General features: G+C 34.4%; 1 protein-coding gene across 2 annotated transcripts in view; it reads right to left on the reverse strand.

Annotated features, from left to right (window-relative positions):
• MAN1A2 (mannosidase alpha class 1A member 2) overlaps positions 1 to 22,925 on the reverse strand; it is a 172,203-nt gene that overhangs the window by 65,086 nt on the left and 84,192 nt on the right. For both annotated transcript variants that reach the window (XM_033436561.2, XM_004263248.4), the window contains exons 6-7: positions 7,625 to 7,719; positions 1,152 to 1,275 (exon numbers count right to left, since the gene is read on the reverse strand). In XM_033436561.2, coding sequence (XP_033292452.1) covers positions 1,152 to 1,275; positions 7,625 to 7,719 — 219 coding nt within the window. The remainder of the gene's footprint in view (positions 1 to 1,151; positions 1,276 to 7,624; positions 7,720 to 22,925) is intronic.

Below are 22,925 nucleotides of genomic sequence, written 5' to 3' on the forward strand. Positions count from 1 at the left end.
AAAGTTGTATTATACTCTTTTGATTGATGAATGTGACCATAATTTATTTTCACTGCTGTATTAAATCTTATCATATAAATTGCTAATATAACCAATGTTTTTATGTATATGATATAAATGTACATACCAAAGAGTGGAATTGCTGGGTTACAGAGTATATGTATTTTCAACTTTATTAGATTTTGTCTTTTAAATTTAAACCTTTAATGCTCCTAGAATTGTTATAATCTACAATGCTATCGTTGTTACAACATTTCCACAAATACATGGGTCTGTTTAAGGGCTATTTATTCTGTTCATCAGTCTTACTTGTCTCTATGCACCAACACTATACTGTTAGTGTTGATAACTGAGTAATACAAACCCACCCAACATGTTTTTTCTTCAGGAATATTTTGAATGTTTTCTCTTCTATTTAAATGCTAGAAGTGTATAGTCAAGTTCCATTAAAAAAAAAAAAAAGGTATTGGGGAATTGATTGGCATTGAATTGATGCTATAGATCAATCTGGAGATGACTGAAATTTTTATGGTGTTATTTTCCTATACATGAACATAATAGATCTCTCGATTTATTTAGGTCATCTTTAATGTCACTTAATAGTTTTGAACTTTGTTTATCTTTTGTTAGATTTATTTGTGGGAAACTTATACTTTTATCCTACCACATAAGATATGTTTTTATAGATGATACTTTCTTGTCTGCTGTACCTGGTACAGAGAAATTCTACTGATTTTTAATATTTATATTGACCTTTTATTCAAAATATAAATTAAGCTCTTATTTCTAATAATTTATATGTAGATTGTCTTAATATTTTAGGTAATCATCTAATCTGTGAAAAGTTACTGTTTTCTTTCTTCCTTTTCAATTCTTTACCTTTTTGTTCATTTTGTTTGTCTCATCTTGCCATGCTGACTAGGAACTTCAGCACAATGCTAAATAGAGATAGTAATGGAATTTTAAAAAAACTTACTAGTGGTTATATCTTCTCAAATAACAGTAAATATTTTAAATATGTTCTAAATAGAAGGGACATTTCTTTATATAATTTTTAAAAAGGCAAACATTTCCTAAGCTTTAATCAAATCTTTGGGGTAGAATCCTAAAGGATTCTTTTATAACAAAGAAAAGAAGGCAAGGAAACTAACCTTTTTGTAGTAAATCGGGTTTCCTGTCAAGTAGCTGAGGTGGACAAACTCCATATGCAGTGTACCAAATTCAGCAAGAATGCTGCTACCTGCAGATGCCCAGCCCCAGTTTCGCCCTACTCCACTGAATGAAAGAAAAGGTAAAAGGAGACAGGATTGAGAAAAAAAATGAAACATTTTTTTTAATGAATACATAAATTTTAAACATATCTCTTAGAAATTATCTCAAACAATAGATTACTTATATCTAAAATTTTACTATTTTAAAATTATTGTTAATAGAATATCCACATGTTCTAAAAATCAAAACAATGTAGAAAAGTATACATTAAATATATTTCACCCCATTCTCATCTCTCTTCCCCTTACAGGCTCCAAATATAATCATTCATTAGCTTATGTATAAGTACAGAAATTTCTATGCATATATAAGCAATCCAAATATATATTCTTATTTTCCTCCTTTCTTAAACAAACCATAGCAAAGTACACTTACTGCTCTGTATGTCAGATTTTGCTATTAAGATGTACCTCAGTAGGCATTCCATATCAGTTCATAAACAACTTTCTCATTTTATTTTTTTAATAGATGCACAGAATTCCATGACATTAATGATTTTCAATTGAAATGTCTCACCCCAGAGGCATATGAAAATGTGTGAGAGCATTCTGAGTTGAAGGTGCAACTTACAGTTATTGTGCTGGGGCCAAAGATGTAACATGACAGTATCCTGATAAAGAACTGTCCTGCCTCAAATGCTCATAGTGCCTGTATGAAAACTACTATGTTATGTGAATAGACATAACTTATTTAATCAATCCTCTATAGTGGTCCTTTGGCAAATTTCTAATATTTTGCTATTATGAAAACTTTGATAGTGAATAATCTTGTGTACATCTCATTTGTGCAGATATATGTCTAGGACATCTTCTTACTTTTTTTTCTTTTTTTTTTTAGCCTGCCTTATAAATTTTTTTGGAAGCCAAACTATATAAATGAAAAATTGTAGACTTTTTGGATGTTATCTTCTTTCTCAGAAGGTTGAGTTTCCTCTCAAACATAGGTTGAGTATAGGCTGATTACCTTGGTTTTAGGCTTTGTTAAGGGTAGTCTATTTCAGTTTTACTTCTCCCTCTAGGAAGTGGCCCTCTGGGATCTCAGCTGAAAGCCTGGGGTGTTTATCAAGGGCCCTTCACCTTGGCAGCTTTAAACACTAACCTCTGTCTTCCCAGTACCATGTACTTGTTAAACTTTCCCCTTTATATCTACTTGTATACTGGCAATTCAATTTGATATGTTCTATTTATGTGTTGAGAAAACATTAAAATAGGTATCAGGGTATATCACTACCTTGCTGAAAGTTCGTTAATTTTTTGGTGCTATTTTTATATTGTTTTTGAAATTATGACAGGCAAATGCCAGTAATGTATTTTTTTGAAGCCAGACATGAGAATCAAGGAAGAAATATGGATACAGTAACTATGTAGGACAGTCATTCATTTCACAAATATTAAGTGCCTACTATTATCTGGGACATATAGTAGTGAACCTGACATATAACATTCCTGTTTCCATAATAAGTAAGACCATTTTAATAGTGAGAATTGTTATGAAGAAAATTAAATAGAGTGATAGAATACTGAGTACTAGTGATGGAAAATGAGTTTGAAGACTTTATGTATAATGTTCAAAGAGTTTCTAAAATGACACACTTTAAACTGAGACCTGAATGACGAGAAGGAGCTAGCGATGAACAGATACGGAAGAAGAGAATTCCCAGCAGAGGAAATAGCAAATGCAATGGCCCTGAGGAAAAAGCTGGCTAGTGTGGCTGGAGCTCAGGAAGGGGAAGTGAATGATACAGAATGAGGTTAGAAAGCTAGGTAAAATCCAAACTGTGCAGAAATTCTGTACGCTATGGTGAAATTTAAAGTTTTTTTTATTTTAAGTATGATGGAACATCATGGAGAATGTTAAGGAATGTAACATAATATTTAAAGAATAAAGCATACCATTTAGAAAGATTACCTAGGCGTCAGCATGGCGAATGGATTATAGCAAAGTCAAGTATAAACACAAAATCCCATTTCCATGTAAAAACTCCTGTCCCAAAGTCCCAAATGAAAGTTTCATTCATAGTGCATTTAAACATCTCAAAATACTAAATTCTAAACAAGATTTTTCACTTTTTATTTTACAGACAGCCTCACAGGGCCCTCCACCTTGGCAGGCTTAAACACTAACCTCTGTCTCACCAGTACCATGTAGCTGATAAATAAGCTTCCAAATGCTGTTATCTAGTTCTTTTGAGTCCCCCTGCATGGGCAGGTATAGAATCAGCCAACAATTTCAGGAAAATTTGTACATAAATTTTGGGGCTTTTCCTCTGCAATTCCTTCCTGTCTTGAGACACTTGTCCCTCGTATCTCAGCCATTCTGGCAGCTCCAAGACCTGACCATAGTCTTCTTTGCCCTAAATGACTGCTATGTTAGGCTTGGCTTCAATTGCCATGCACCATAATTTAGAATATGCCCTCAGGGGTAAAGCCAGTGTTTCTACGGAGATGACCTTCTCTTAGGATCACAGCCCCTTGGGTCCCCCCTTAATTAATTGCTCTCTAATCCCTTCAAACCATCTTGCTGACCTTTTATGATTGTTTTCAGTGGGAGAGTTAACCTGATATAAGCTATTCCATGGCTGGAACTGGAAGTCGAGATTAATTATTCAAGTAGCAGAGCTCACAGGTTATTCCTACTAGAACTCTAAACCATTCTCTAAGGTCTTTTCTACTTTTAGGAGGAAGTAAAAAATATAAATCTTTCTCTCATAGAAGGACTGATGTTATTGGTTTTAGTTCTTTTAGCACTAGCTGACTTTTTAAACTCTGTATCACCTAGACGAATATTAAATTAGGTAAGTCAAATGACAAGTATGGAATAATTATGAGCTTTTTTAGACACAAGAACCATATCTTATAGTTACCACTAAAGTGTAAGCAGAATAGAGTAATACATGATTTGGTAGAGGAGCTGAAATAGATGTAGAAAATAAGAATAATAATCTTAACTACTGATGTAGCACATAGGCTCCTAGTCCTGCCATTAATTAACTGTAGGACCTTGAGCAAGGTATTTGCCTTCTCTGACCCAGGAGTCCCACTCCTGGGCATATACCTAGAGAAAACCGTAATTCCAAAAGATACATGCACCCCAGTGTTCACTGCAGCACTATTTACAACAGCCAGGACATGGGAGCAACCTAAATGTCCATCAACAGAGGAATGGATAAAGAAGATGTGGCACATATACAATGGAGTATTACTCAGCCTTAAAAAGGAACAAAATTGTGCCATTGGCAGAGACATGGATAGACCTAGAGACTGTCATACAGAGTGAAGTAAGTCAGAAAGAGAAAAACAAGTATCATATATTAACACACATATGTGTAATTGAGAAAAATGAACCTATTTGCAAAGCAGAAACAGAGACACAGATGTAGAGAACAAATGTATGGACACCAAGTTGGGGAGGGTGGGATGGACCGGGAGATTGGGACCGACGTATGTACACTACTATGTATGAAGTAGATGGCTGGTGAGTACCTACTGTATAGCACAGGGGAAGAATAAAAAAGAAGGTACCATGTTTGCAGGACATATATTAAATTAACCTTAAAAATGCATTCCAATATACATTAGGTGCAGACAAATACTGTTTGATTCCACTTATATGAGGTACCTAGAATAGTCAAATTCATAGAGTCTGAAAGTACACTGGTAGATGTCAGGGGCGGAGGGTGGGGATTGGGGAGGGGGAATGGGGAGTTAGTGTTTAAGAGGGACAGAGTTTCAGTTTAGGAAGGTGAAAAATTCGGGAGATGGATGATAGAGAGAGTTGCACAACAATATGAATGTACTTAGTGCCACTGAACTATATAGTTAAATATGGTTAAAATAGTTATGTTTTTTATTATGTGACATTTACCACAATAAAAAAAAAAGATATTTGCTTTCTGTGAGACTCAGTTTCCTTATCCATAATGTGAGAATTCATGATACCTAGTTCACATGGTTGTTAGGAAATTAAATGACATTTAAGATTGTGAAAACACCTCACAAAGAGCCTAGTAAGAATAGTATCTAATGAGTTTTTGAATAATTTTATTCTAAGTTATTTTAACAGTTTACCTAGAGAAAAAAACTTCCTCAATCTGATAAAGGCAATTGATTAAAAAATCTACAGCCAACATCATATTTGATGATTTTTTTTAAAAAAGCAGTATTATAAAAACATTTTATGGAAATCCAGAAGACTATAAAATATAGGTGAAGACAATCTTTTTAACCAAGACTGAAAACCCCAAAGTTATAAAAGATATATTTGAATATATAAACATCTAAAACTTAGGAATGAAATATTATTATAAATAAAGATAACAAACAAGTAGTAGAACAGGGAAAAAGGAAATAATTCTATAATCTACAAGGCTCTTTTATAAACTAACTAGAAAAAGACAAACAATCCAATCAACACTAGGAACAGACAATTCACAAAAAACAAATCTAGATGTCCAACAAATTTATGCTCAAATTCACTAAGCAGAAAATACAAATGAAAATAACAATAGTAACACTTTATAGCCATCAGTCTCTTGAAAATGAAACAGAACATATACTTGTAGACATTTTGGTACTCTCACACACTGTTGATGGAAATATGATGACCTACAGCCTTTTGGAAAACATCTGGGGAGTAACTACTAAATTTAAAAATACATATATGCTTTGATCCAGCAATTCCACACTTGGGAATCTATCCCACAAAGATAAAAGAGACATATGCCCTTTGATACAGCAATCACATTCCTAAGAATCATTTTCAGAGAAAATTCCCCACTACACAAGGACACATATAACAGGATGCCATTGTAACAATGTTTACGGTAGCAAAATAATGGAAATAAACAAATATCACTGATATGGAATGATTAAACAAATTATGGTATAACCTGTGTGTTATAATACATCCTATATTCCACTATGTAGTCATCACAAAGATTGATTTAAAGTTCTGTGGCATGACCTGGAAGAGTATTTCCGTGAGATTTTGTTGCGTGAGAAAAATAAGAAGTAGAAAAGCAAGTATCCAAACAAACCATAAAAAATTTTAAAAGCTCCACCGGTATCTATGTTTGTGCTTCTATATGCTGCATATCATATTGTAGGAGATAAATAATGTTAGATTATTAACATGAGTTGGCTTTCAGACAGCAAAATTGGAAGAAAGTCTGTTTATGAGACACATGTAGAACTCAATCAAAAACAAAAACCTTTAAAAAATAGGTAAATAATTACATCTGTGGTCGGTAAACCCAAGTAAAATACGTATGTGTATGAATATATACAAAGAAACAACATGAAAATTAAACTTATGTTCAAGACATGGTCCTTGAAAACCCTTCTATTTTCATCTCAATCTAAGTTTGAAGTTCCGCAATGCTGGATTTTTCGGTTATTTTCTATATAGACAAATAATAATAATAGTAACACCCTGCAGTCTTTCTTCATCTCAGACTTAAATTGTAAGCTAATTAAGTTAAAATTCTTATTATCTAAGAAAGTTATATGATATGACTCTGACAATGCTACTGAAGGAAACATCAGAAAATCTATCATGAAACTAAGGACAGAGAACAGGTATGTGACCACATCCTTTTGTGGAGGTTGGTCTGGAACTCTAGCTAGCTTCTTCCTCACAAACAGGGAGTTTACATTATATATATTGCATGACATCAAAGAATAGTAAAGCTAGATGTCATGTTCAGTATTAAATACTGATTTCTCAGTGAAAATTAAAACTTTATAAAGTTCTCCATTAGAAATGACTAAAACAGATTAGTTTTCCCAAATAAAGCTGTCACAGAATCATGCCTCACTTTGAACTTCAACAGTGTAAATACCATAAAAAGGACCCTATAGTCAACGTCAGGAATTATGTCTTCCTTTATCATCAGTAAGACATTCAGCAATAGGTATACTGTGTTCCATTTTGACTTAGAAGAAGATCAACATGCCGTGTACATAAAACAAAAGAGGGAAAGCACTTTGAATCCATTACAGCACTAAATGGAAATGAATAAGCAAATCATAAAGAACCAACTATTTTGTAAGAGACAGAAATCTAGACTTAGAGAAACAAGCAGTAGAAACTGGAATACGGTTACGGCAAGCGAACTGTTTCAAAGTAAAGAACATATTTTAAAAATCAGACAATGTTTTAAAGAAATATGCTTCTGTACATATGAAGAGAAAAACAGTTTGCTTCTGTACATATGAAGAGAAAAACAGTTTAAGTCTTAAAAAGTATGGTGGGGGCTGATCATTAGAAATTTCTAATACCTTTTTAAAGGGTCAAAAAATCAGTTAATCTAATTTATTTAGAACAGGAATAACCACATAAAAATAGAATTTACCTTTTCAGATTCACCATTGCCCAAGGAATCCCCGTAGGTGTGTTAAAGGCAGGAAGGAGTTTCTCAGCCAATTGGACTGCTTTAATCTTGAATATCTGAGATAAAAACATGAACATTCATAACTTATGAAATTACTGTTGTCAATAATATTTCCTGGTCTCTTATAGGATGCACACCACAATGTACTGGATACATGAAAGTACGAGGGAAAAAAATGGCATCTCTTTTGGTACCACAGAGCATACAGCAATCAGAGAAAATGGTTGTAAAGTGGATGGATACTGAGGAAAAAGCTACCCAACGTGAAATGGCCAGAAACTGCAATTAATTGAAAGGGAAGGACATGGTTTTGGTGTTGATATTATCTTTATTTTCAACTGGGAAAAAAATCTGAGAGAAAACACTAGGCTATGAAATCTTCATCCATGGTATACAAGCTTAGTACAAATATTAAAACAAAAGAAAGAGATGCAACCCAATTTGGATAAATGCCCTTGAATTACCATAAGCTTGTTAATACCTCAACATTCTCCATTAAGGTTCAGCCACATTTATTAAAAGAAAAGAAAATGTTTATGTTCACATTCCAAGTTTATTTTATGAGTTATAAATGCTTCACCCCTTGGTCCCAGCTGCTGCTTTTTTTGGTACAAAAAACAATAAATTGGGCTTCCCTGGTGGTGCAGTGGTTGGGAGTCCGCCTGCCGATGCAGGGGACACGGGTTCGTGCCCCGGTCCGGTAAGATCCCACATGCCGCGGAGCGGCTGGGCCTGTAAGCCATGGCCGCTGAGCCTGCGTGTCCGGAGCCTGTGCTCCGCAACGGGAGAGGCCACAACAGTGAAAGGCCCACGTACCGCAAAACAAACAAACAAAAAAAACCAATAAATTGCCTAAATATCAATGGCTCTCAAACTTTCAAAACCATGTACTATTACCAAGACGTATATAATAAGATTTCTAATATTCTTAGCATATACCAACAGATTTGTGTACCTCATTTTGAAGACTACTGACTTAACAGAGACTCAAAACTGAGATTAGGTCATAATATCCTACTAGGAAAAGTGGCGTGTTCTTCTATATGCCCCAAATCTGTCCTCTCTCAAATTAATTTCAAATTCATTGGACATTTAAGGTTCCATCTTTTCATTGCAGTCAAGTATTTTTGTTAAAATATTATTAGATTTTTCAAATAAGTAAGTAGTTGAAAGCCAGGACTAGATCAAAGTTCTAAGGTGACATTATATTAACAAAGCATACCAACATTATTGGGGGTATAAATTAGAGAGGAGTATGTGCAAGTAGAAAAGCAATATGATGTTAAGATATTTTTCAAGGTTCCTTAAATAAGGAAAAGCTCAGCAGAACTTTTAATTAGATATTCTCATATATCTACAATTTACCATTTCCTTGAATACTTACTTTAACACAAAAATACCAGTGAAAAATGTAACAATGTAAAAAAAAATGTAAAAAGGTAAAAGTTTTAATAATTTCCTCAGATTCATTCCATTAACTCAGAAAAGCAAATGGAAAATTCAGTTCTCTCTGTATTAACATTTATATGTTAGTAAAGAGAAATTACATTATACAGTAAAGAGTATTGCTTCTTTACCTCATGCTTTACCATGAGGACAAAGGGACTAAGTTCTTATCTAAGAACTAATATTAATGCTATATATTTGTTAATCACATATTATCACATCTTTTACATATAAAACTAATATTCAAAATAGCAAATTAACTTATAAACATAAGCTTTTTCTAAATAGAAAGCATTCTCATTTCACTTCCAGAAGTAATTAGTGACACATTTTCTAATTTTCAGCTTCTTATGTCAGTTAACATATATAGTAACCAATTATACAACACGACGCCAAAATACACCACCCTTATGTCATTGAGAAAAAATTCCTTATATAGAATTCTTAATTTATTCAGGAATATACAAAATCTTTAATGATAAATATACCACAGCCTTACACTCCTTATTTGCAGAAACATAGTTTGGCAGACAACAGCAGTAGCTAATTTAAAACAAATTAGTTAGTATGCAATGCAGGCAAATAATATAAAATCCAAAAAGTATCAAAGTAAAACATAAGTCCCTTTTCCAGTCCTATTCCTTGACCACACAGTTCCTTCTATTGATACAATGCAAATAGCTATCGATTTCTCAAATGTCTAGTAAATATTTTGTGCTAAATCAGTTCTATGGTATACATGGCTCCTAGCATGTCACATCAAATCCTCATTTTCCATTTCTCAGAAATAGAAATTCTATTACAGTTTATACACACATGTCTTTGTCTCTGTCTTTCAAACACAGAATATCATATACTCTAGGCTCAACTTGCTTCTTTCATTTATTGTACCTTGGAGATCTTTCCAAATCATTCCACATCCTTCTCTTTAGTGGCTGCAGAATTTCCCCTGTATAGATCATACTGTAATTTATTTACTCAGTCTCCTATTGCTAGACGTATGTTTCCAAACTATGTGACTCTGTATGATAAATTCCAAGAGTGGAATTACTGAATCTATGGGTACATTTATTTGTAATTTTAATAGTTAATGCCAATTTGTTCTCTACACATTTCACAAATTTATATTTCTACCGGAATTTATGACCAGCTGTTTCCCTGTATTTTTGTTAACATAAAAGTTGTCAAACTTTTGATTGCTGCTAATCTGATAATTGAAAAAGGATACTCCACTGTCGTTTTTATTTTCATTTTTTTTATTATGAATGTGGTAGATACTCAACACTCACTCAGATCTTTCAAGCATACCTTCATACATTGCAGAGGATGGATAACTATACGTAACATTTTCCAGACTCCACTCCAGCTGAAGCTCGAGACAAGGCCTAGGCATTGCTGAGTATACATAAAGATGCAATATTTGGAAGGAAGAAGTAAATGATCTGAAGCAGTGATCTTTCAAGCACAGTGGTGACAATGTCTGATTCTTCTGTGGTGGCTCTGACAGAAGTTCCAGTGACTGGTGCCTAGCTTCAAAGATAACATGTGGGCAACAGAGGGAATGGAGCTGGATCATACCATGAAAGCCACATGGTATGCTTGAGCATTTCTCCTGCCTGCATGTTTCCAAGCTATATAACAAAAATATCTGATTTCATGGCCCTCCCAAAGATTCTGTTAGCTGGCCAGTACCTTCTAATAAATCACTAGATAAAACAGATTGTTTTCTGCAACTGGGACTCTTGACTAATGAGATGATGAAAGTGAATCAATTATTTACATGTTTAAGAGCTTCAACAACACTTAAATGAAGATTTCCAAGACATTTATTTATAGAAAAAAAACTTTTATGTATTCATTGTCCATGATGTAAAATCTCCCAGTTATTTTTACCAGAACAAATTGTAAGTAACGGAACTATGCTAAAACTGGTCCTAGGTTTAGAAAAATTAGGACTAGAAGAATTACCTAGGTCTGGAAGAATTGGAGGAAATGGGATTAAACAGGTAAAATGTGACAAGACTATGAAGAGCTTTAAAACATAAGCAATGAAACTTAGGGTAACACAACAGATAACACAGAAGCACTGTAGATTCTTGAGGAGGGAAGTGATATTAGAATCCATGTACACTTTTAGTTGTTCTTTTCTAATTGGAGTATTTACTTAAGTAATAATCTGCTTTCAACCTAGTAGAGTTAGAATGTAAAATAGAAGTCAAGAGTTCGTAACACTCAAATGACTTCCCACCTCATTCAGAGTAAAAGCCACAGCTCTTTAAAAGGCTACAGAATATGTTTTTTCCAAATAAATCTATTACTTCTGTGGCCTCACTCCCTTTCTCCGCGCTCCAGTAACCTTCTTCAGCCCCACTAACCTCTTTTTTTATTCTCTGAGAATGCCAGTTATGCTTTTTCTTCACTAACTTTAACTTTCATTTGCTGTTCCTTTCAACTAAATGCTCTTATAAACGAAATCCTCAAGGCTCTCTCGTATCACCTGCAGCTCTTTACACAAATGTTATCTTCACATGCACTCCCTGATCATCCTATTTGAAATTAAAAACCCCTTATCCCCTTCCATGCTTTATTTTTCTCCTGAGCACTTATCCCTAACAGTGTATATATGTGTATGTAAGTGTGTGTATACACATACTCTCTCTCCCATATATACTTTGTTTATTACCTTTTACCCTCACAGCAGAAGGTAAGCCACGGTTGAACAGGAATTTTTTTTCTTGTATTCTTAGTACCTAAAAGAGTGCCTAGTATATTCAACATGCTCAACAAGTGTTGAATGAATTGATTTAAGAAGCCAAAGTGGGGCTTCCCTGGTGGCGCAGTGGTTGAGAGTCTGCCTGCCAATGCAGGGAACACGGGTTCGTGCCCCAGTCCGGGAAGATCCCACATGCCGCAGAGCGGCTGGGCCCGTGAGCCATGGCTGCTAGGCCTGCGCGTCCGGAGCCTGTGCTCCGCAAAGGGAGAGGCCGCGACAGTGAGAGGCCCGCGTACCGCAAAACAAAGTGTACAGAGATTTAAAGTAAACAAGTAAATTATCTTCTCTCTCCTCCATACCAACCCCATCTCCCTGAGATATTCAATGTTAACATATAAAAGTTTTAAGGCCTCTTTACAATATTCTACAAAAATGTTGGGTTGATGATGATGATGATGATAATGGCAAGCATATATATTAATCCATTTAATCCCCACAACAACCCAATGAGGTATTATTGTTACTCCCATTTTACAGGGTTGAAACTGAGGTATAAAACAGAGAAGTTAACTTGCCCAAGGTCATACAGTGGTAAGTCTGAATTTAAACCCAGGCAGTGAGGCTCAAGTTCATGTACTTGCTTTTCTATTTCACTCTATTAGATATAAATACAGATACAGACATAGACATATTTTATACTGTGCTTTTTTTTTCATTTCCTGCTACTAACATAGTATCATAAGTACCTTTCCAATTTTTACAAAACTGCCTAATTTACTGTATCCGTTTCCTCTCCTACCACTCACTACTCCACCTATTTCAACCTAGTTTCTGCTCCCATCATTTTACTTAAAGGGATCTTGCTAAGGATTAGTCACACATTTGAGCAAAGAGCATTTTCAGACATTATTGACCAGTTCCTCCTTAAAATACTTCCCTTGTATTTAATAATACTACAATCTCCCTGTCTCCTTCATTGATTCATCCTCCTCATACTTGACCTTTAATGTGGTTTTTCTTGAGGGTTGATTCTAGGTCTTCTCTTCCTTTTCTAAATTGTCTCCCTGAGCAAGTTCATGTGTGCCTGTTTTCAATTATCAGCAAAGCAACTGACTCCCAAATTTATATCACCAGTCAACACCTCTCCAGTGAGTACCAGATCCATTACATCTGTCTACTACTTATTTCTACTTAAATATAGCAAAATCCCCTCAAATTCAAAACACCTGAAACAAACTGATGAGATTCCCCTCCCAATCCAGTATTCTTAAAGTTTTCAATATCTAGTAACTGCCCCACCATCGGTCTAGTACCAAAACCCAGAAAACTGGAGGCGGGACCAACTCCTCCTTCTGCCTCATTTCCCCCTGCAAAATATCACCCAATCCTTTTGAATTTATCTTCCTTGATATCATTTATCTCTCTCATCTCTACAACCCATCTTCGTCCAAGCTGCTATTATTATTTGCCCCAAATACTGCAATGGCTAACTGACTGGATGAATGGAAACACACACACACACACACACACACACACACACACACACACACACACAAGCTATTGGTCTATAACTTGCTTTCATCACTAAATATATCAAGCCTATGTTTACTGGTTGAAATATATCAAACTTATGTTCATAGTTGTACAATATTCTATAGTAGTAGATGTATCAATTTATTTAACCATGCCCCCAGATGAATATTCAGGTCTTTGCAAACACTGGCCTACTACATGTTTTCAAACATTAGATACTACAAACACTAATGCAATGAAAAAAATCCTTCTGAGTATACCTTATGTATCCACATTGTTACTTTTAGATAATACATTCCTAGAAGTGCGTTAGTGGGTCAGAGAATTTTAAATTTTAAATGCTTACTTGACACAAGCGAAATAATTTTCCAAAAAGTTTGTATTGTTTGTATTCTCTCCAACAGCATATCAAACATTTGTTAAAATTTAAATGTATTTAATTAGATACTATACATTTAAAGTGGGTACATTTTATTGTATATAAATTAACTTCATTCAATAGAGTTGCTTAAAATAAACAAACTTTGAAGTTTTAAGTTCTTTACCAGGCAGAGAATGTGGAAGGGTGAGAGTCTATTTCAGGCAGAAAATTATGGTATAGCTTGATAAACATAGGGAAATAAAACAAAGTGGTCTAAATACACAGTTTCATGCATGCGAATCTGGGGCTTCTCCTGTGGCTCTCTCCCGTCCTGGATTTTACCCCTAAATTTCTAGCACCTGTGGTAGCCCTAAACTGTCTTCTGACATGATTTTAAACAGGATTTTTTTACCTTCTCTTTCTGATATTTCACTGTTAGTGTAAAGAAATGCAACAGATTTCTGTATATTAATCTTGTATCCTGTTACCTTGCTGAATTCATTTATTAGTTATAATAGTTTTTGTGTGGATACTTTAGGGTTCTCTATAGAGTATCATGTCACCTGCATATAATGACAATTTTACCTCTTTCCTTCCAATTTGGATACCTTTTGTTTCTTTTTCTTGTCTGACTGCTGTGGCTAGGACTTCCAATACTATGTTGAATAGAAGTGGTGAGAGTGGGCATCCTTGTCTTGTTCCAGCATTTAGCAGGAAGGCTTTCAGCTTTTTGCCATTGAGAATTATGTTGACTGTGGCTTTGTCATAAATGGCTTTTATTATGTTGAGATATGTTCCCTCTATACTCATTTTGGTGAGAGTTTTTATCATGAATGGATGTTGAATTTTATCAAATGCTTTTTCTGCATCTACTGGGATGATCATGTGGTAAACTCTAACTTCTGATCAAACCAGTAATCATAATCAACTGTGAATTTGTATTAGTACTGTGACTTTAAACATGTATGAATGTATACAAATATGTAGATGAACTCACATATTTAAGATGAAATGTTGGAGAGTACATTTAAAATGGTATCTAGGTCAGCAAAGCTTAGTGGAATGTTTTATCCAATTACTAACACATCTACAGAAAATGCAGAGGTCAATGGAAACTGCAGTAACTTCTGAAGCAAAAATATAATGAAAATTAGTTCAATAAGGACAATAATGGCTAATATTTAAATCAGGAAAAATTAACACTGTAACATTTCTCTTTTTTTATTCAGAACTTTAGGGCAAAAAAGGGACACTCTATTTGCCTTAGAAAATACCCCCGGGACTTGCCTGGTGGCGCATTGGATAGGAATCTGCCTGCCAATGCAGGGGACATGGGTTCGATCCCTGGTCCAGGAGGATCCCACATGCCGTGGAGCAACTAAGCCCGTGCACCGCAACTACTGAGCCCACACGCCACAACTACTGAAGCCCGCATGCCTAGAGCCCGTGCTCCGCAACAAGAGAAGCCACTGCAATGAGATGGCCGCGCACCGCAACGAAGAGTAGCTCCCGTTCGCCACAACTAGAAAAAGCCCATGCGGAGCAACGAAGACCCAACACAGCCAAAAGTAAAAAAGAAAATATCCCTGAACTTATTCAGAAACGATCTTACCTACTGGCAATGAAGTACACAATTATGTTTTAGTAAAGAAAAAGTTTGCTGTTTTTGTTTCTTTTATTTTGTGTTTATATTCTGTGAAACATATTAAACTCTACATAACCATTTCTCTATTTTATCTGACAGATTTCAGATGCATTTATCCACATAAATTACATTGTTATCTTACTCAGGAAGGGATGCCACTTTGATAGCCGTTAAAAAATGAGAAAATACTGTAAAAGAAATGTCATATATCTGAGGCTCAAGTAAACATAATAAATCAATATTTTTAAACTTGTGAATATTTAAAATAAATAACCTTGTTCTGAAAAAATATTATAAAGATTCACATTTATAATATTAATAAATCACAGGACAGAGGAACACTGTGTTAGGATGGCATATAACCCTCATTTGGTTCCCCACACCAGAACACTGAATGCATATAAAATGTTTATTCTAGTTACACTCTATCTAAATATAAGAAAGGTGACTTGTCATGTTATAAATTATAGTTAATTTTCTGTCTTATGTGAGACATAGGAATTTATTGGCTATCCAGTATTAGAATAATCTTATAGTCAGTGTTTTATTTATTTTTAGCAGATTTCAGGGATTTATTTTTGGTTTCCTGGAATAGATATGGATCAGAGCTTTCAATGTAAAATGATCAAGTACGAAAGTAAAATGGTCAGTGAAATCTGATTGTATGAGAAAGTCAGAAAAGTAAAACGTTCTCTCTACCTTTTAGTAGACTCTATCCTAAGAAATTAACTTATCTATTTTTAAATAAGTAGAAGGATTTCCCAGCTGTTAGAAACAGTATACTTACCACACAGGAAAAAAGTCAAAGGAAGAGGAAAGAAAAGTAAAGTAGTATCTATTGAGTCAGGTGATATTGTCAGGCACCTTCACATAATTTAATCCCCCCAACGACTCTCAGGTGAACTCTCTCGTTCTTTTATAAATGAGGAAACTTAAATTACAGAAGGTAAATAGCTTGACAAATATTTTTATGAAACGGAGGCAGAGGCAGAACAGAGCCTCAAACCTCTAGCTCCAAAGTACTTGTGCTTCCCTCCACTTCACAATGTTTCTCCCTGAAGTCTGAGGAGTTAAAACTGCAAAAATGGAAATACTGGTAACGTATACTTTTTCAGCATTTTAGTGTTTTCCTATTACAACAGCAACCAAAATTTCAACATTTTGCTTCAACCTTCAGATAAGGAGCCTAATGAAATGGCAGAGGCTGACACTTCTCTTTCATAAGCTGTTCATAGGTAATTTTGAATCATATGCTTTTTGGTATGCAAATTAGTCAACTATACACAAACAATTTAGTACTTCCTCTACATAGTCAGGCATGAAAGTAAGAAAAAAATACTCTATCTCAAAGACATCATATAATGTTTAACCTGGTAAATATTAGGAAGCATGGAGTAGCAAGTAACAGGAGTTCATGGCTGGGAGAGAAACAGGGTGTAGAGGCAGACCCTCTCTGAGGCACAGGCATACAGGGAATGCCTAAAGTGGACAGTAGAGCAAGAGCATTAAGAAAAACTTGCCTGCAAAACAGGCCCACTCTGATTACAAGGTAGTGTTAGAGGAATTTGAAGCCAGTGGTACTTTGTAGGTAACCTTAGCAATAAAAAACCCAAACCTGGTTCAACTCAGACTAAACTGACTGAGCTCCTAACACTAATAGCACAGTCATGTTATTCCAGGCATAAATATTATTAAACTCTGTCTTTACTGTCTCATCCATACATGATATTTTGCATTAAATAAAAAATTATTAAATACTTAAGAAAGCAAGAAAAATTAATCCACTTTCTAGAGACAAAGCAAGTGACAAATCAGACTTAATGAAGTTGAAATAATCAAAGAATTTTAAATGACTATAATTACTATTGTAAAAGACCTAGTGGATAAGGTGGAAAACATACATGAAGACAACGAGGAATTTTAGCAGAGAAATGAAAACTGTAAAGGTCAAATGAAGTATTAGAAATAATAACTTTAAAAATCAAGGTAAAACAGAGATGCAAAATGCCTTCAACAATGATCCAGCAATCCCACTACTGGGCATATACCCTGAGAAAACCATAATTCAAAAAGACACATGCACCCCAATGTTCACTGCAGCACTATTTACAACAGCCAGGTCATGGAAGCAACCTAAATAAATGTCCATCGCCAGATGAATGGATAAAGAAGATGTAGTACATATATTAAATGGAATATTACTCAGCCATAAAAAAGAATGGAATTGCATCATTTGTAGAGATGAGGATGGACCGAGAGACTGTCATACAGAGTGAAGTCAGAAAGAGAAAAACAAATATTGTATATTAACGCATATATGGAATCTAGAAAAATGGTACAAATGAACCTGTTTGCAAGGCAAAACTAGAGACACAGACATTGAGAACAAATGTATGGACACCAAGGGGGGAATGGGGTGGGATGCACTGGGAGATTGGGATTGACATATATACACTACTATGTATAAAACAGATAACTAACGAGAACCTGCTGTATAGCACAGGGAACTCTACTCAATGTTCTGTGGTGACCTTAATGGGAAGGAAATCCAAAAAAGGGGATATATGTATACATATAGCTGATTCACTTTGCTGTACAGCAGAAACTAACACAACACTGTAAAGCAATTATACCCCAATTAAAAAAGAAAAAAGCCTTCAACAGGCTCAAAAGTAGATCACATACATTAAAAGATGTACCATGCGATACCACCTGAAAGAAAGTCAGAGTGACTATAACAGTATCAGACAAACTAAAGAACAGAGAATATGAACAGAGATAAAGAGAAAAATTTTAAAACAATGAAAAACCAAATTCACCAAGAAGACATAACAATCCTAAATATGTACACACCTAAGAAGAGATCTCCAAAATACATAAAGTAAAAACTGATAGGACTGAAAGGAGAAACAGACAAATCCATAATTATAGTTGGAGGCTTCAAGACTCCTCAACTTAGTATTTGACAGAACAAGTAGACAGAAAATTAGTAAAACTACAGAAGATCAAGCAACACTATTATCTAGCTTGACCTAATTGACATTTTAACCCAACCACGGCAGAATACACATATTTTCAAGCATACATTCTTTTTGATAGACCATATTCTAGCCCATGAAACAAATATCAAAAAATTCAATAAATTTGCTCTTTATTCACTGCCAATTAAACAATTAAACTAGAAACCAATAACAGAATGCTATCTGGAAAATCCTCAAATATTTGGAAATTAAACAGCATACTTCTAAATAACTCAGCAATCAAAAAGGAAGAAGAGAAATTAGAAAATATTTTGAATTAAATGAAAATAAAAACATAACATATCAAAATTCATAGGATGCAGTTAAAGAAAGACTGAGAAGCAAATCTATGATATTAATGCTTGCAAACTACTGGGAAAAAATAAGTTACAAAGATGTAATGTACAGCACAGGGAATACAGTCAATATCTTAAAATAACTGTATGGAGTATATGCTATGAAAATATTGTATTACTATGTATACATCTGAAACTAATAGAATATTGTTAAGTCAACTATACTTCAGTAAAAAATAAGATAAAAATAAATCAATAAAATAAAATAAGAAAAGGTGTCATATTAATGAGCTAACAAGCTCCAACCATAAGGAACTGGAAAAAAACAGGAAAAGAAATGGGAAGAGAGGTGCAACTTAACCCCAAAGCAAGAAGTAAGTAAAGATAAAAGCAAAAAATTAATAAAACTGAATACACAAAAATAGAGAAAACTCAATGAAACAAAATCTAGTTCTTTGAAATAAAAATATTAATACACTTGTAGCCAGACTGACAACAAAAGAGAAGATGAAATGGGGAACATTACTAAAGACCCTACAGATATAAAAAGGATAACAACAAAGTAATATAAACAACTTTATGTCCACAATTTAGAGGAAACAAATTCCCTGAAATACACAAACAACAAAAGCCACACAAACTACAAAAGCCACTCAAGAATAAATAACCTGAACAGTGTTATATCTACCAAAGAAATTGAATACATACACTTTAAAACTTAGTGGGAAAAAAAAAAAAAAAAAAACTCCAACCCCATGTGGCTTCACTGGGAAATTCTACCAAACATTTAAGGAAGAAATAATACCAATTATATACAAACTTCTCCAATGGAAAAAAAGAAGAAACACTTCCAAACTCATTTTACAAGGTCAGTATTACTCTTATACAAAACACACATACACAAAAAGATATTAAAACTGTAGATCAATATCCCATATGAACACAGATACAAAAAAATTCTCAACAATACATTATCAAATCAATCCCAGCAATATTTAAAAAGGATAATACACCATGACCAAGTGGGGTTTCTTCCCAAAAATGCAAGGTTAGTTTCATGGTCAAAAATCAACCAGCATAATTCACATTATCGACAGATAAAGAAGAAACACCATATAATCATCTAATTAAATGCCATAAAAACATTTGACAACATTCAACATCCATTCATGATTTTAAAAACCTCAGCAAATAGGAATAGCAGGGAACTTCTTCAAGATGATAAAGGGCATCTACAAAAACAAACAAACAATAAAAAATAAAACCTTATGTCTAACATTATGCTTAATGGTGAAAAACTAAATGCTCTTCCCCTAATATCAAGAACCAGGCAAGAATGCCACTCTCACCACTCCCATTTAACTCTGTATTTAGTGAAGGTTCTGGGCAATGTGATAAGGCAAGAAAAAGAAATAAAAGAACTATACAAATAAAACTGTTCTCTATATAGAGAAATAAAACATCTCTGTTCACTGACGACATGATTAGTTACAAAGAAATTCCCAAAGAATCTATTAAAATCCATTTAAAAGTGACTAGAATTAACTAGTAAATTTATGATAATCTCAGGCCACAACGTCAATATAGAAATCAACTGCATAGTGCACAACAATGTGAATGTTATTATTTTATGTTATGTACATTTTACCACTTTTTTTGTTTGTTTGTTTTTTGGCAGTACGCAGGCCTCTCACTGTTGTAGCCTCTCCCGTTGCAGAGCACAGGCTCCAGATGCACAGGCTCAGCGGCCATGGCTCACAGGCTTAGCCACTCCATGGCATGTGGGATCTTCCCGGACTGGGGCACGAACCCGTGTCCCCTGCATCGGCAGGCGGACTCTCAACCACTGCGCCACCAGTACAGTACCACTTTTAATAGCATCAAAAAATATGAAATAGGGCTTCCCTGGTGGCGCAGTGGTTGGGGGTCCGCCTGCCGATGCAGGGGACGCGGGTTTGTGCCCCGGTCTGGGAGGATCCCACATGCCGCAGAGCGGCTGGGCCCGTGAGCCATGGCCGCTGAGCCTGCACATCCGGAGCCTGTGCTCCGCAACGGGAGAGGCCACAACAGTGAGAGGCCCGCGTACCGCAAAAAAAAAAAAAAAAATATATGAAATAGGTACAGATCCATCAAAATATGTATAAGATCTGTAAAAACTAGAAACATCAATGAACAAAATTAAAGAACTAAATAAAGGAAGAGATATGCTATGTTCATGGATTGGAAGATATCAATTTTCCCTAAACTTCCTGATAGACTTAATATAATCCTAATCAAAATCCCAGTAAGATATTTTGTAGAAATCAGGAAACTGATTCTACAATTTATATAGAAAATAAAACTAGAATAGCCAAAACAATTTTGAAGGGGAACAAAGTTGGAGGACTCACACATAACCTGATTACAAGACCATAAAGACCATGATTTCAATTCCATAAAGCCATAATTATGAACACAGTGTGGTAATAGCAAAAGGACGGATACACAGATCAACAACAGAGTCTAGAAATATACCCACATTTGGTCAGTTGATTTCATATATGGTCAACTGCTTTCAACGAAGGTGCAAAGCCAATTAAATAGAGAAAGACTAGTCTTTTCAACGAATGGTGCTAGAATTTTTGGATATCCATATGGCAAGAAATGAATCTCAACCTCTACCTCACAGCATATAGAATTTAACTCAAAATGGATTATAGATTTAAAAGTATAGTAAAGTAAAACTATAATATATTTAGAAGAAAACAAGAGAAAATCTTTGTGACCTTGGATTAGGCAACACTTTGTAAATAAAATACCAAACACATGAACCATAAAAGATGAAACTGATAAACTGGACTACTTCAAGATGTAACAACATCAGTTCTTCAAAAGATACTGTTAAGTCACTGAAAAGCCAAAGACAGAGAGAAAATATTTGCAAACACATAGGTTATAAAAGTCCTATGTCCAGAATATATAGAATATACAAAAAACTCTCAACATTCAATAATGAGAAAACAAAAAAAATTTGATGGCCAAAGAGTGAACAATTAAAGAAGATATATGAATGACAAATAAGCACATGAAAAGGTGCTCAACATAGTTTGTCATTAGAGAAAAGTAAAATAAAACCACAATGAGATACTAATACACACCTATTAGAATAGCTAAAAATAATAAAGAAACTCTCAATACCAATTACTGGTCATGATGGAAGGCAACTATTTGAAAAAGTCTGGGGAGTTCTTCCAAAGTTTACTTACCATTTGATCCAGCAATCCCACTTCTAGATAGTTACCCAAGAGAAATAAAAATTTATGATCCCACAGAATCCTAATGCAAATATTTATAGCAGCTTTATTCAGAATCTCCAAAACTAAAAACCAATCCATTGGTGAATGGATAAACTGTTAGAGCCACACAATGGAATACCATTCAGCAGTAAAAAGGAATGAATTGCTAAATACATGAATAAATCTCAAATGCATTGTGCTACATGAAAGAAGCCAGTACTCCTTACCGTATGAACAGAAAACAGATCAGTCGTTACCAGAGGCTGGTGGTAGCATGCGGGGTAACTATAAAATGGTAAAAGGGAATTTTCTGGGATGATAGAATTCTTCTATATCTTACTTGTGCTGGTGCTTACTAGATTGTATGCATTCTCAAAACTCAAAGAAGTATATGCTAAAGTGGGTGAATTTTACTCTATATAATAATACATCAATAAACCTGACCAAAAAATCCTATCAATTAATTTACAATGATTTTATTCATATAAGCTAGGTCAGAGTTTCTCAAAGTATAGAATCGGCATTTCCAAAATCACCTTTAACACAGAGTACTTTATTAAAACCATAAATAATGGTTTCCACCTCAAACCAACTGAATTTCAGTCCTGTGAGCAGGGCTTGGAATCTTCATTTTTATAAAGCACGCTATGTGACCCTGAAACACACTGAAGTTTGAAAACCTCTTTGCCAGAGTATAAACCTTTTATTTTATTAAATGGGAACTGAAGTGTTCTGACAATTGAAACATAGGTTGGAGGCATAATCAAATTACATAGTAAAGGCTGACAGTAAAATCATATATTAAGATAAATGTTATTTATCTAATATTATATATTAAATACCATCATCTTCAAACGTATTTCTTCTACAGAAAAAGTTGTACGTGGGTATCTCACTCTTTACACACAAAAGCACACAAAGATAGATGAAATAATTAAATATAAGCATATAAAATCATAAAAATCCAGAAGAA

The sequence above is a fragment of the Orcinus orca genome, chromosome 1 (genome assembly GCF_937001465.1).
Source record: "Orcinus orca chromosome 1, mOrcOrc1.1, whole genome shotgun sequence".
NCBI classification, from domain to species: Eukaryota; Metazoa; Chordata; class Mammalia; order Artiodactyla; family Delphinidae; genus Orcinus; species Orcinus orca.